Raw genomic sequence first — 14,087 nt, 5'->3', positions numbered from 1 at the left:
TGTCCTCTTTTGTAATCAGGTATACATGAAGATATAGCATTCACATACATAAAATAAATTTTAAAAAGGGTGTATACTGTGGGTCTGAGTTTCTGCCTCCCTGCTGGGCTGGTGGAATGCTGCCTATCCACTGATCAGGAAGGCAAATCACAGGGGCACTAGAGTGTGTTTCTTCCTCACTGCTGGGTCACCAATACACTGCTCAGGGGAGGTGAAATGCAGTCTAAGATAGGGGTCTCAGCCCATGTTTCTCCTGGTAGGAAACGGCAGGGGCCGAGGTGGAAGTTTGTGATTCTCAAACTCCTGTGTGTCCAGATGCTGTTGGGGATCTCAAGAGTTGGGAACAGCAAAGGCAACCCTGCTACCCACCTACCTACTCCATCAGTCCCTAACAGTTCTTGCTTGTCCAGACTGCTTTACTCGTAGCGATGAGGATGCATACACCTTATTCAGGTTGGACTAGAGATTAAATACCTTTTGCAGGAAGGGATGCCCAGGAAGAGAAGCTCATTGGCTAAACACTCGAGGCCTAGCTAGATACCTCATTAGCATGGAGAACTCTACACTGTATGCTGCATTACCAGTTGTCATGGTCCTCTTAGTAGGGTGTCGTGGTCACATGCTCCAGGACAGGGACCTGGTTGGGAGCTAGTTTGAGCTCCTGCTGTTCTCAGTGATGAGTATTACCAGGGTCCTGAATTTGCTTCAACCTTACAAGTTCTTCTGTCTGGTGGCATGTCTACTACCTCACAGCACACTCTTACAAGGACAGGGATTCAGTCCCAAGCACACACAGGGCAGCTCACACCCACCAATAAACTCCATTTTCAAGGCATCTGATACTCTTTTCTGGCTTCCTTGGATACTCTAGTATACAAATCTGCACAAGCCTGCATACATGCACACGCCTATGTATACACACACAATTAAAATAAACAGAAACAGGAAAGGAACAGAGGACTCATAATAACTATTTTAATTACAGTGTTAACATATTAACCTAAACTTCACTGTCACAGAAAGATATCCCATAAAATTCAGAAAATATTCAGGTTGTGGTGAGGAGGAAGGAGCCTTTTGAAGACTTCAACGCACTGGATGGAATGCCTCAAGAATTTCAGCATAAGTTTTCTTCTCTGTGAAAGAATCATAAAATATTTATTTTAAAGTTATACTTTATACATTCTGTTTCTTGGGCTAGGGATATGGCTGAGGAGCAGAATATTTGCTGAGTGTCTGAGGCCCTGGGCTACTCCTCAGATTCCAAACATAAACAGAGGTTAGGCTCAGGAGTTAGGAGCACAAGCTGCTCCTGCAGTTCTACTTCCAGAGTGTCTGTGCTTGCTCCCAACTGTCGGGGCCTCCAGTTCCAGGGGATACAACATTCTCTTCTGGGCTTCTCAAGCATATGCCTACATGTGTGTCTGTATAAGGCAAACATCCATGCACATAAAATAACGATGATGGTAATGACGACCTAAGTAAATAAGGCTACACCAAGAAAAAAAGAGCAGCATGGCTCATCTTACTAACGGAAACCTGCTGAACATCTGTCTCCCATAATCCATGCCGGGACTCAGTCCCCAGTGCTATGGTATTAAGAGGTGGGGCCTTGGAATGTGACTAGGTGGTGAGGATGGGGCCATCCTGAATGTTCTTATAAAAGACATGGATTCAAGAGAGTGTAGTCTACAGAAGATGTTCCAGTTCATACAACCAGCCAGTACCTGAGCCATGGGCACGGACAACATTAACCAGGGAGAATGAGACAAAGTAAACGGGGGTGGGGTGGGGGGTGGGGGGGGCTTCTCATTTTTGAATTCACATGAGATACCTTTTTCAGGAAAATCTTCTGGATGTAATTTTATGTACCCGAACATATCATGGTCCTTCACAGCATACAAATAGTTTTGACGTTTTAAATAAAAATATCCAGCAAAGAAAAAGGAAGTAACAAATAGAAGCTGGCGATGCAAACCTGTAATTACAAAACCCAAAAATAAATAATCAGTCAAAGTTCACAGAGAATTGCATTTTTATGTTAAATCTCAGACACATTCTTATGGTGTTCTTGCCCAATGTTCTTTACAAAAAAACAAAAGAAAAACAAAACAAAACAAAAAACCCCTTCCTGGACCAGGGTCTACCTCCCCCCACCAGGGCCTCACAGAGCCTAGGCTGGAGCTTGCACTTCAGGTCTTTCTTCTGCACACCTTTCTCCATCTCAGAGAACAGCAGTGCTGTTCACCACAGTTGAGTGTGCTTTCATTTTACAGCCTTTCCCACCCTCAGACCCTGTGTCCCAGATTCTTCTTCCCCTATAGTGTAAGCTTATCCCTTCCAGGCCAGAGCCACCTGCTCTGAGCCAGCTTTCATTAGGTCACCCATTATCCCTCCCCCTAACTTTCTCTGTGAAATACCATGTACTGGTGTGGTGAGAATTGTGGTTTCTTTAAAAACCTGAGTTATGTTTTTGTTTTAATCCCAGGTGTGGTATGGGGCCACTTCAAATTGTCCACAGCCATTAACTATGATTACCTCATGCTCTAGGGGAGCATGATTTTTGACAGCTGCATATACTTTCAATTCTGGGGACTCTGGAGTCGGTATAATGCAAGAATCCCAAGAGGGTCTGTCGCAGCTACTGCTCCCTCCGGCTGCTGCATTTGCTGCTGATAGATTGCTGGTTTGCTGGATGTCCTGACAATGAAAACTGGACCTGCCCCAAGGAACCGGATGTCCCTAATCAGCAGGAAGTAGCCTATAGAGCTCTACACCCTCTTTCTCTTCTATGTAGTGTTGGGGGGCTGGAAGGGATTGGGGTAGAATAAGGGTTGGAAGAAGGTGGACATATAAAAACCCAATGGTTACTGCAGTGTCTGGCAACTGCACTGTCATGCTATAGCTTCTTATATCAATGTCTCTATAATGGTTTCTTATTCTTTTATAAAATGTACCATAATTTGTTCCTGTCTCTACCATCAGGGTAAGCAATATCTAATTCATCTGGTTATACCAATCAGCATATAACACCTAATGTATATTTATTAAATTAATGAATGCCTTTGGGCAGGTAAATTTACTATCTCTAAAAAAGAGAAAATACTTGATGGGCAGTGGTGGTGTACGCCAGAACTTGGGAGTCAAAGTCAGGTGGGTCTCTGTGAGTTCCAGGCCAGCTTGGTCTGCAGAGCAAGTTCCAGGATAGCCAAAGCTACACAGAGAAACCCTGTCTCAGAAAACAGCAAACAAACAACAACATGCCTACTCTTATTTTTCTCATTCTAGTAATATATAACCTAAGAAAAAATGTATATAAAGGTGGTTTGGAAAATGTGAAAAACAATAAAAATGAGGTATTCTTTTTAAAATATTTATTTTTATTTTATGTGTGTGTGTGTGTTTGTGTAAGAATATACTTATGTGCAGCACCACATGCATACAAAAGCCTGTGCAGGTCCAACCCTCTGGACCCTCTGGAACTCAAGTTACAGGCATTTGTGAGCCATCACATGAATACTGGAAATCAAACTGTTGAGCCATCTCTCCATCCCTACAAGCTATTCTTCAGTCTGGAGCTACAGAGGGTCCAGATTCTTTTGCTTCAAACAGCCACTAATTCCCTGAACTAGTTCTCTGAGTGTTCTCTGCCCTCCGGTGAGCCACTGAACTCCACAAAGACGGAGACTCTGCAATGACTCGCTTCTCAGCAGAAGACCTTACACATGTTCTAGATATTGAGGCCAGTACCCAAACTCTAAAGGCATGGATGGCTTGGCCTTTCTCCAGGTTCCCACTTCCTCAGCCTCCTTTCTCTCTAGTTCTCCACCACAACCACGTTCCCTTTCTTTCATTTATTTGTCGAACCTACACATGGACACCATTATGCTATTTACACACGGTACAGTACCAATGTCACACTAAAAATCAACAAACATTTAATTTTTAGACTTTATAACCAACTCACTTAAAGTGGTTATCAGCAAGGGTTTTAAAACACAGATGATGGAAAAGAATAAGAAGAAATTCTATTTAGTATTTTCTACAAACTCAAAACAGACTGGTAAAAGTTTACTTCACTGTCAAAATATTCCATCACTATCTGCAGGATGCTAAGTATTCTCTAAGGCTACAGTCCAAAAAACCCACCATTCATTTCCTTTCCCACCCCCTCAAGTCTCCAAGAAGCACCATACATGGGTCACACTCATTACTGTACATTATGGTTTAAATGTGAAATGTCCTCCATTCAAGCATTTGGTCCCCGGATGGTGGCACTATTTTGGGAGGCTGTGGAGCTTTAGGAGGTTAGTTCTACCTAGGTCACTGGTTTTGAGGGCCAGAGGTCTTACAACCTGACCCCAAGTCCTGTTCCATCTGTTTTCTGACCTGCTCAGACATGAGGCAGAGTGACTACTCCTTCCCTCCTCCTCCTCTTTCTTCTTCCTCCTCTTCTTCTTTTTTGTGTCCCCCCCCCCCCCCCAGACAAGGTATTGTCATGTAGTCCTGGCTATTTTAGAACTCACTATGTAGCCCAGGCTGGCCTCAAACTCATAGAAATGCCTGTCTCTGTCTCCAGAGTGCAAAGATTAAAAGGTGTGAGCAACTATACCCAGCTGCTACGTGTTCTCAAGTCCCTTAGAACAAACTTGTCCTCTCTTCAGCAGCTTTAGCCAGATGTCCTATCACAGTGATGAGATATCTAACTTAATGCAGAAAACTGTTACGAATGACTTTAAAAAACTGTTACAAAATACAAATAAACAACAATAAAAAAACTCCTATACACTGGGGGAGGGGGTGGCTACTTAAAAATTTACTGGGAGAAATGCTGTGAATGAAAAAGGTTTAAGAACACTGAGTTAGACCAACACAGTATGTGCTCAGTAAACACTGTAGAGGGACTGGTCTCCAGTACTGCTATCTCCAAAGCAATAAGAATGCTCAAGGAATTCTGGCTCTTAGTCCCAAGTGCTGCCTAAACATTACTTCATTTCTTACAGAAACAGAAAGTTTCCTTGGAATTAAATCACTATGCACTCCAAGTCTGAGAAGCTCTAGTTCTGAACATACACCAACACAAGCTCCGCTCCTTAACTACCCACAAGACCGTGGGCAAGCTGCTTTAACTCTGCTTAGGTTCCGCGCCCTCCTAAGAGACAATACTTTCCCGTGTCTTTTTTTTTTTTTTTTTTTAAATCCTATTGCTATCACGCTCTTAGGGGTGACAGCAGTGCGAGAAATGGAGCGCGCAACCTAAGTTTAGCAGGAAGTACAGCACCAACTGAGGCGCCTCTCTTGAGTCTTTCACAGACTACCTGTGGGGGGTTGGAATTCCCTGTCGCGCCGCACTTAGCTTTCTTTATTGTGGCTAGGCTCGGCGCTGAAAACCCTAGAGGGGGTGCACGATCAGGGAAAGGCAGGCGCTCCCAGCTAGGCAGGAAGGCCCGGAAAAGCACAGATCCCGGAGGCTGACCTTAGCAGGCAACCCCGCAGCTCCTCCTCCGGGAGGCACCGCCTCGCAGCCCTCACCTGCTGTCATCACAGGTCTCCTCCGCATCAGGTTGTCGCTCAGGGCGGTGCAGTAACCCAGGAGGCCGATGTAGACAAGCCGCGGGTCATTCAGCTTGGGCGGGGGCAGGTTCCGGGCCTCATCCGGCAGGAATTTTAAGGGCTCATGGCCCGGCCGTCCGTTCATCATATTGATGCGGGTTCCACGTGAGGTCTGACCTCGACTCCAACTATAAGAAAAACCACGACTACAAACGCTGTGACCGAGCTACCGTCCTCCTCCGCACTCCGGGCTGAAGGGCATAGCGTACGGCGGTGCAGCACCCAAAAGCTTCCCTGTGCACGCAGCCTTAGGAACCTCTGCACACAAGGTTCCGGGCTACTAAGTGGTCCGCAACGCGTGCTGGTTTGGTTGTGGTGAGGGTGTGGAGGCCAGGTATCAACCCAGTCCAGGGGTATAATAAATAACCCACAGTGGGCAAAGACTAAGAAACATTGATATTTATTTATTTATTTATTTAGCCCAGTTATCGCATATAAAATTGTCTCTCACTTCCCCCAGCCCCATTGCTCTTCAGAAAAGATTATCTTAGCATCCAAAAATCGACACCTACAAATGATTGTAATGGCTAGTTCATTTATTGAAAGCCCATAAAAGTTAGCTTTCTGGAGTTCCAGCAGTTCCTTTGAAGCCTAAAATTAAGGTAAAGTCAGCAGCAGAGTATTCAGAGAAGGCCAGGAGCGGATCGTTTAACCTAATCTTGAGATTCAGTTTTGGTGAAACTCTGCTAAAATAGTTCCCTCTGGGCATTCAGGTCTATGTATATGGCTGAGGGAAGTGTTCCCTAAAGGATTAAGGAGTGAACGAAGGAATTCAAAAAGTTCTGTCAAGCGATTGCCCTGTTTCTCTCTGCTCACCTACTTAAAATAAAGGACGGTTCCATATTTGAGCAGCTCCCTTTGGAAAGCCCTTCCTGATACTGAAAATGTATATGTATCAAAGGCACAAATGCTAAATAACAGTTCAGAATCGAGTGTGGGGATATTCTTCCATATTGGTACTCTTTGAGAAAAATCCAGTGAGACACACAGATAAAAGCACTGGAGCATGTGAGCGAATCTCTGTTAAAATTGTAGTGGTGACTGTAATCTTAGCAGTTGGCAAGCAGTATGCTATTCTTGGGTACAGGAGTCCCTGCCTAAAATAGATGAAACAGACAATACATAAAAGCAATACAGTTTGCATCAGCATGTGCAGACCATGGTTGAGAGTAAGATAAAGGGAGACTACGTATACCATCTGGGAATCTACCTAATGTTTAAGTGGTTCTGTTTCCCCTGTATCTTTGTTCAATACTGGTTTGAATCGGAAGTTATTTATTCCTTCTTGAGATTTGCTCAGGGTTTTTCATTTGGTCCCACAAAGCCTGCTAGCTAATTATCCTGTCTTGGTAAAGAGGAAGGGAGCTTAAAGGAACCAGGGCCAGAGTCTCTTATTTGTGCCCCCCTTCCCTGGAAGAGTGAGACCCTTCCCACAGCTCCACTGCTCACCTCTAACTTCTACCTAATAAAAGGCTGGGGTAGGGTGTTTCCGTATCTCTGTGTAGCACTAACTGGCCTGAAATTTGCTGTTTAGTCCAGGATAGCTTCAAACTAATGGTAAGTGCCCTGTACCCACCCCCATCCCCAGTGCTGGGATTATAGTCCTATACCACTCTGGTTATTTCCACCCTACCAAGAGGACTCTTTTATGCCAATAAAAAGCACTCTTGAACTGAAATACTATAAGTAAAAAATTTTCAAGTAAAAATTAATAGAGAAAGCATACATTAGGATTTTCATGGAATGCACCAAATAATTTTCGAGTTCACACTTTATGGCCTAATAATTATACATCTTAAAATCTGTCCTATAGAATAGTATAACACGGCAGCCTGTGTTGGCTTACACCTGTAATTCCATAACTTAGGGACTAAGAAAACAGGAGTTCCAAACATTGAGGTCAGCTATGTCTACAGAGTGAAACCCCATTTCCAACAAAATAAAACAAAAAAGCAAACCAGGGCAGGGGTATGGTGTAGTGATAGAGTGTTTGCCTCTTGTGCACTAAGCCCCGTGCTCCATCCTCAACTCAACAAAACACAAAGCAAATGGAACAACAACAATAAAAATATAACATGAAAAAACTCTTTCCGCATTTAAAAAAAAATAAGTCTTGAGGGCTGGAGAGATGGCTCAGTGGTTAGTTAAGAGTGCTTCTGAGCTCCCGGATGACCAGCATCCACTTGGGCTGGTTTATACCTCCGACGACTCCAGCTCCAGAAGCTCATATGCCTGCTGTGGCCTCTGTGGCCACACACACACACACACACACACACACATGAACATAGACACACAATAAAAATGAAGCCAAAGTGGCCTCAGACACACGATGTGGCTGAAGCTGGCTAAGAACTCATGACTCCTGCTTCTACCTCCCACATCCTGGAGTCACGGGTTTGTGAGCCCACATCCAGCTTGTGCCGGGATTCTTTTGTTGTTTGTTTTGATTTTTGCCACAGTGTTTGTTTTAAAATTATATTTTAAAAAAATCCACTGAAAATATTCTCCAGAAAGAATTCTGAAGAATTAAACTGTTAGACAAACACATTTACACTATCACACACAGTTCTGCACTGAGCATGACGACTCAGTTTCTCCGTTGTGTAATGGCAGCTCACCCACCCCGCCTCGGCATACCACTCCCACTCTCCTCTACACCTCAGTCTGAGACTTAAAACAATTTGTCTTTATAATATGTACATGTGTGCATGTGCCATACATCTCTCGTGGTGGACAGAGGACAACCTTAGGGAGTTTGCTCTCTCCCTCGACCCTGGGTTGTCAAGCTTGGTGACACGTGCCTTTACACACTGGACCATCTCACCTGCCTGATTTCTTTTAAGAAAAAATTTAAAAGAAATTCACATAGTGGCACATGTTTGTAATCTCCGCACTTGAGAGGCTGAATCAGGATGATTAGGAGTTTGAGAGCATTCTCAGCTTCTTAGTGAGTTCAAGGTCAGCCTCGGCAATGTGAGAGCTTGTCTAAGAACAATAACAAAAAGACTTGCCCTCTTGAGCAAGGCAGGGAGACCTTGTGTCAACAGACAAACAAATGAGTGCCAAGGATTGAAGGTCTCATCCTAGGCAAGGATAGCTAGTTAGATGGGGAAGAAATAAGAAAAGCGAGGGCCAACTTACTCTCCTGGTTCTGGTTTACGTCTTCCTGGAGGGAAAAAAAAAATGTATATCTATCTTTTTCTTACAAACAAGACTAAAAATATTTCAAGTGTGTGTGTGTGTGTGTGTGTGTGTGTGTGTGTGTGTGTGTGTCTGTGTCTACGTAAGTAAGTACCCATGCAGATCAGAAGAGGGCACTGGATCACTGGAGCTGCAATAGTTACAGTTTATGAACCACCTGATGCGGGTGGGAATTGAACTGGGATCTTCTACAAGAACAATATGGACTCTCAACCACCGAGTCATCTTTCCAGGCTCACAAACAATACTGTTAAAATGCTTAATGAAAACCATGCCTGATGTTCAACCTCCTTGTATGTACAATGAGGATTCCTTGTATCAATCAGTGTCTCCCAGTACTTCCCTCTCCATCTGTAAGCTTACACAGTGTACATGGTAAGTATGCTCAGGGACAGCTTTTGGGTAAGATACATATACCACCAGTAGGGCTGGAGATGTAGCTCCGTATAAGTCAGGCCCCAGGTTCAACCTCCAGTGCTGCATGAACTGGGTGTGAAATTTGTACAAACTCAGGCTGCCTTTTCTTTGTGTGCTATTTTTATTATTTTTATTGTAGTTCTATGAAACAGGTTCTCATGTTTCCCAGGATGGCCCAGACTTGCTATGTAGTTGGGGCTGACTTCCAACTCTGGACCCTCCTGTCTCTGATGCTCGAGTGCTTAGACTACAGTCACGTGCCACCACACCCAGCTATAAATAACTTTAAATTACTTTATTTTTAAATTATGTGTGTGTGTGTGTGTGTGTGTTTGTGTGTGTATTATGTGCCTGTGAGTGCATATACTGAGGCCAGAAGAGGGGCATCAGATGCTCTGGAGCTGGAGTTGTGAGCACCTGACATGGGTGCTGAGTGCTGAACTCAGGTCTCTGGGAGCACAGTAAACACTGGTAATTATCTATCTAGTGTTACCACCTCCCCCCAACCCCGACCTTTTTCTTTACAGGTTCTGAACTCAGAGATCCACTTGCCTCTGCCACCATTCCAAGCTTTAATGTTTTTAAATTACATTTTATTTTTGTGTATAGGTACAAGTGTTGGTTGTCTCTTTCTATCATGTAGGTCCCAGGGATTGAACTCGAGTCTTCAGGATTGGTGGCAAGCACTTTTGCCCACTGAGCTATCTTGCTAGCTCTGTTCTAGCTCTTGACTATGCTTAGCTCTGTATTTCAAAACTATCTTAAAATAGCACTTCTATTTATTTAGTGACTTTTTTATATTCCTTCTGGTGTTAGGGATTAAATACATAATCTTGCCCATGCTAGGTTAGCATATGGCCACTAAACTATAGGCCACCTATAATTTTTAAAATTAAGAATTTGTTATTTTAAAAAACCCTTCATGCCTTGAATCTCAGCACTTGGTAGATATAGGTTGATATCTGTAAATTAGAGGCCAGACTGATTACATAGAAAGTTCCAGGACACCCAGGACTATATAGTAAGACCCTGTATCAGAAACAAAACAAAACAAAGCAAAACAAAAGAAGAAGAAAAGAGAGAGAGAGAGAGAGAGAGAGAGAGAGAGAGAGAGAGAGAGAGAACATCCACTCTTTTCAAAGTTTAAAAGCCTGGATACTAGGTACAGACCCTAGAAAAGAACATTCACAGCACACTAAAGTCTAGGGACTGGCCTGTGTTGGTGCCAAAGGTGTCTTCCTGCTTTTTGAACCATTTTCAGGGGTTGACTTACACTGAATAGGAAAAGGAATATGAAGCCAAATACTGAAAACAAATCAATTTGTGGTGACTAGTACCAACCAAGGCATCTATGGTTCAACTCCTGTACATAAGGCTCGGGGAATGGCCTCTCGTGGGGACAGAGGCTTGGGAATTTGACTGTGCTCACTCCATGCTGGTGCTGGGCAGACATCAGGCTATGTGAAGCCACGAGACTCTACTCTGGGGGTGAGGGATCACAGTCTGAGGTTCCGAGGGGAGCAGAAGATCTTGGCTTGGGGGGGGGGGGTGTGTCCCCGGGCCAAAAGGCGGCTGGGAACCGGCTGGTTCTCAGGCGCCGCTGGGGGAGTTGTGGAAGGGCTGAGAACAAAGTGGGGGTCATATGGGCTGGATTTGCCTGGAGCTGAAGGGGGTAGGGGGAGAAACTCTGGCTGTGTCTCATGGGGAAAGAGAGTTCTTGGTTGGCTGTATGGCGGCTGCTCGCTTGGCTTGGGTGGCTGGGAAAGCAGAGTTCTTCAGCGGGAGATGAGGCAGCAGCTCTGTGGATAAAGACCTGCTCCATTGTTCCCCAGGGGGGCTCCAAAGAAGAAAAATAGTTTATGGTCTTAAGATGTTTACTGTAATGACGAAAAATAGATGAAAACTATACCCCAGTTTCTCAGGGCGAGCCTGAGGTTAAATACCTTTTGCAAGGAGGAGTGTCTGGGAAGAAATGTTTAATTGGCTACACCCTTTGGCCTTTAGGTATCTCATTAAAACAGATCTGTCTTGAGGCTCCGAGACTTGTAGTCACACACTCTACCTGTGGAGGGACTAGTGGGTGTTGTCCTACGTGACTGAAGGACCCCACTCTATGGAGGTCTGCGGCCTCATGTTAGGAGCATGGAGTCTGAGAGTGTGTCGGAAATACATGCTGTCCCTTAGGGTCACCTGTGTCCCACCTGGGGCCCCTCAGGATCACCTGGGGTCTCCGGCAGCTTCCAGCTGGTGCTTGACTAGAAATCAGGCTGTCCTTAATGGTCCTACATAAACCCAGGGAAGTCTCAGAATTGAGAATGACAGGCATGAGGCCAGCTCCCTGCCAAACTATCTGATCTGGAATACATAACCATGACACCCTACTCAGAGGGCCATGACAACCAGTCACATAGTATAATAGTATAAAAACCTAGAGTTCTTCATGCTAATGAGGTATCTAGATAGGCCCCAAGTGTTTAGCCAATGAGCTTCTCTTCCTGGGTATTCCTTCCCACAAAAGGCATTTAATTCATGGTTTACCCTGAGTAAGATATATGCATCCACATCTGCCGGGAGCCAACCTGACTCCATTTTGCATTTAGACTCCATTTTAAAAAGAATAGTTTTGTTTGTTTGTTTGGTTGTTTGGTTTGGTTTTTGTTTTTTTTGAGACAGGGTTTTTCTGTGTAGTCCTGACTGTCCTGGAACTCACTCTGTAGACCAGCCTTGCCTCGAACTCAGAAATCCGCCTGTCTCTGCTCCTAAATGCTGGGATTAAAGGCGTGTGTCACCACTGCCCTGCAAAAAAGAATAGTTTTAAGTTTTCTTTTCCCTCAGCTATTTCTGAAAACAGGTGGCTAATGGTTGCTGCACCCTGAGCCAGACAAAAACATTGGGGCTGCAAGATATCTGTAGATCTACACCCAGCTTCTGTGAAGTTCCCCCAAACACATTATCCCCTTCCCTGCCTGTATAAATTGCCTGAGAAAATACAGCTCGATGGACCTTGATCACAAAACTTGTCTTGGTCTCGTTCTTTGCATCTCCTGTCCCTTCCATTCTCTCCTCCTTTCTTTTAGGGTACCCTGTCGTAGTCTCCGCAGGCTGGGGCACACATCTGTCATCTAATAAAGCAGTTTGGATGAGCAAGGACAGTCTCCTTTACCAAGGATCACCTTGGAGTGGGATGGGGAGGTCTTTATACAGAGCTGTGCTTAAATCTACCAGAGAAGTCCTTCTCTCTTCAAGCCCCTTCACACTCTCACTCACTCAGAAGCAAACAGGATTCTGCCCCTGTCCTCAGCTCAGCCATCCCCTTCCTCCCTGGCACATAAGGAAGGCACAGACTGACCCTGGCTGGCTTAGAATTCACCATGTAGACCAGGCTGGCCTCAAATTCAGAGATCCTCCTGCTTCTGCCTCCCTTCCAGTGCTGGGATTAAAGGCATGAACTACCATTCCTGTTTGAGGTGTGTGTTTACACTGCATATACAGAGGAAAACTTTCAGGAGTCAGTTCTTCCACCATGAGTTCTGGGGATAGAACTTAGGTGGCAGGGTTTGTGGCAGATACCTTTACTATCATCTTGCTGGCCCTAGTTTGCTTTTAGTCAGCTTTTACATAGCCCAGGCTGGCCTCAACCTTACTGTGTAGTCAAAGATGCCTTTTAACTTCTGATCCTTTGGCCTCTACCTAAATGTTGGGATCTGTGCCAAAAATCTAGACTTCCTTGTGTAATTTGAAAAGGTAAAACCCATTCAAACGTTTCGGCTATCCATGGTAGCGGACCCCTGGTACAGTGGGAGCATATGTGGAGAATGGAAAGGAAGCAGATGAGAGGACTCAGAAACAACAGTTCATACACTGAACACTTAAAAATGGTTTCAGGCTGGGCCAGGTGCAGGGGCAAATGGCTATAGTGTCATCACTCAGGAAGCAGAGGCAGGCAGATCTCTGTGAATTCAAGGCTAGCCTGGTTTATATATTGAGTTCCAGGCTAGCCAGAACTACATGAGACTAAACCCTCTTCACCCCCCCTCCCCCCCCCCCCCGCTCCAAGTTTCAGGCTATTTCTATAATCACTTTGGAGATAAAGACATTATGGTAGGGAATGGTTAAATAATTTGTGAGGTGGCTCAGTGTGTTAAGGTGCCTGCCACCAAGTAATTGGAGTTCAGTCCCAGTACCCACATGATCAAAGGACAGAACTGACTCCCTTATGCTATCCCAGGCTTCCATGGGTGGGCACTGTGGCATACACAGAACTACATTTAAGCACACAACATAAATGAAAGAAAAAAGAGAAAGCTTAATTTCCAAGCTGGCTGTATGGCTCTTAGGTCTCTACTCTTATCACTATGCTGTGCTAGGTTTAAAATTTACACATGTGTGTACATATCTACACACGCAGAAGGGGACAGTGAAACTAGAGGTGTGCTTCCCTCTCTCTTTGGCCCATTCCTCATCTTTATTGTTGAACAGACAACTGAATAGGCAGAATGACTAGATCAGCACCCCAGGATGATACAGACTTTGTATCATCATGCTTTCTTAGTTCTGCAGTGAATAATTATATAATTATAGTGTGTAATTATAACGTATTTAAATCGCTGTGTCAGCTAATGTTGGCTGAATCTGAATGTGCGGTATACAATAGGAAAACTGAGAACCTAGATAAAAAGTGTGGATGAAGTAGTCTCAAGAACAGGAAGAGGACTGGAGAGACGGCTCACTGGTTAAAAACAATGGCTGCTTGCAGAGGACCAGAGTTTGGTTCCCAGCTTCCAGACCATGTGGCTTATTTCACCTGTAACCCCAGTTCTAGAGGATCCAACACCTTCTAGTGTTCAGACACCAAA

The 14,087-nt window shown here is 44.5% G+C and overlaps 1 protein-coding gene across 1 annotated transcript; it reads right to left on the bottom strand.

Moving 5' to 3' along the window:
• Positions 1–961: 961 nt before the first annotated feature.
• On the bottom strand, positions 962–5,833 carry Ndufc2 (NADH:ubiquinone oxidoreductase subunit C2). Its single transcript, XM_034511932.2, has 3 exons — positions 5,533–5,833; positions 1,835–1,978; positions 962–1,136 (listed from the first exon to the last, which is right to left on the bottom strand). The coding sequence occupies exons 1-3, from the start codon at positions 5,699–5,701 to the stop codon at positions 1,087–1,089; spliced, it is 363 nt and encodes a 120-aa protein (XP_034367823.1). The 5' UTR covers positions 5,702–5,833; the 3' UTR covers positions 962–1,086.
• Positions 5,834–14,087: the final 8,254 nt, after the last annotated feature.

The sequence above is a fragment of the Arvicanthis niloticus genome, chromosome 1 (assembly GCF_011762505.2).
Source record: "Arvicanthis niloticus isolate mArvNil1 chromosome 1, mArvNil1.pat.X, whole genome shotgun sequence".
NCBI classification, from domain to species: Eukaryota; Metazoa; Chordata; class Mammalia; order Rodentia; family Muridae; genus Arvicanthis; species Arvicanthis niloticus.
The sequence above is the reverse complement of the archived record's forward strand: the minus strand, read 5'-3'. Positions and strand labels throughout refer to the sequence as shown.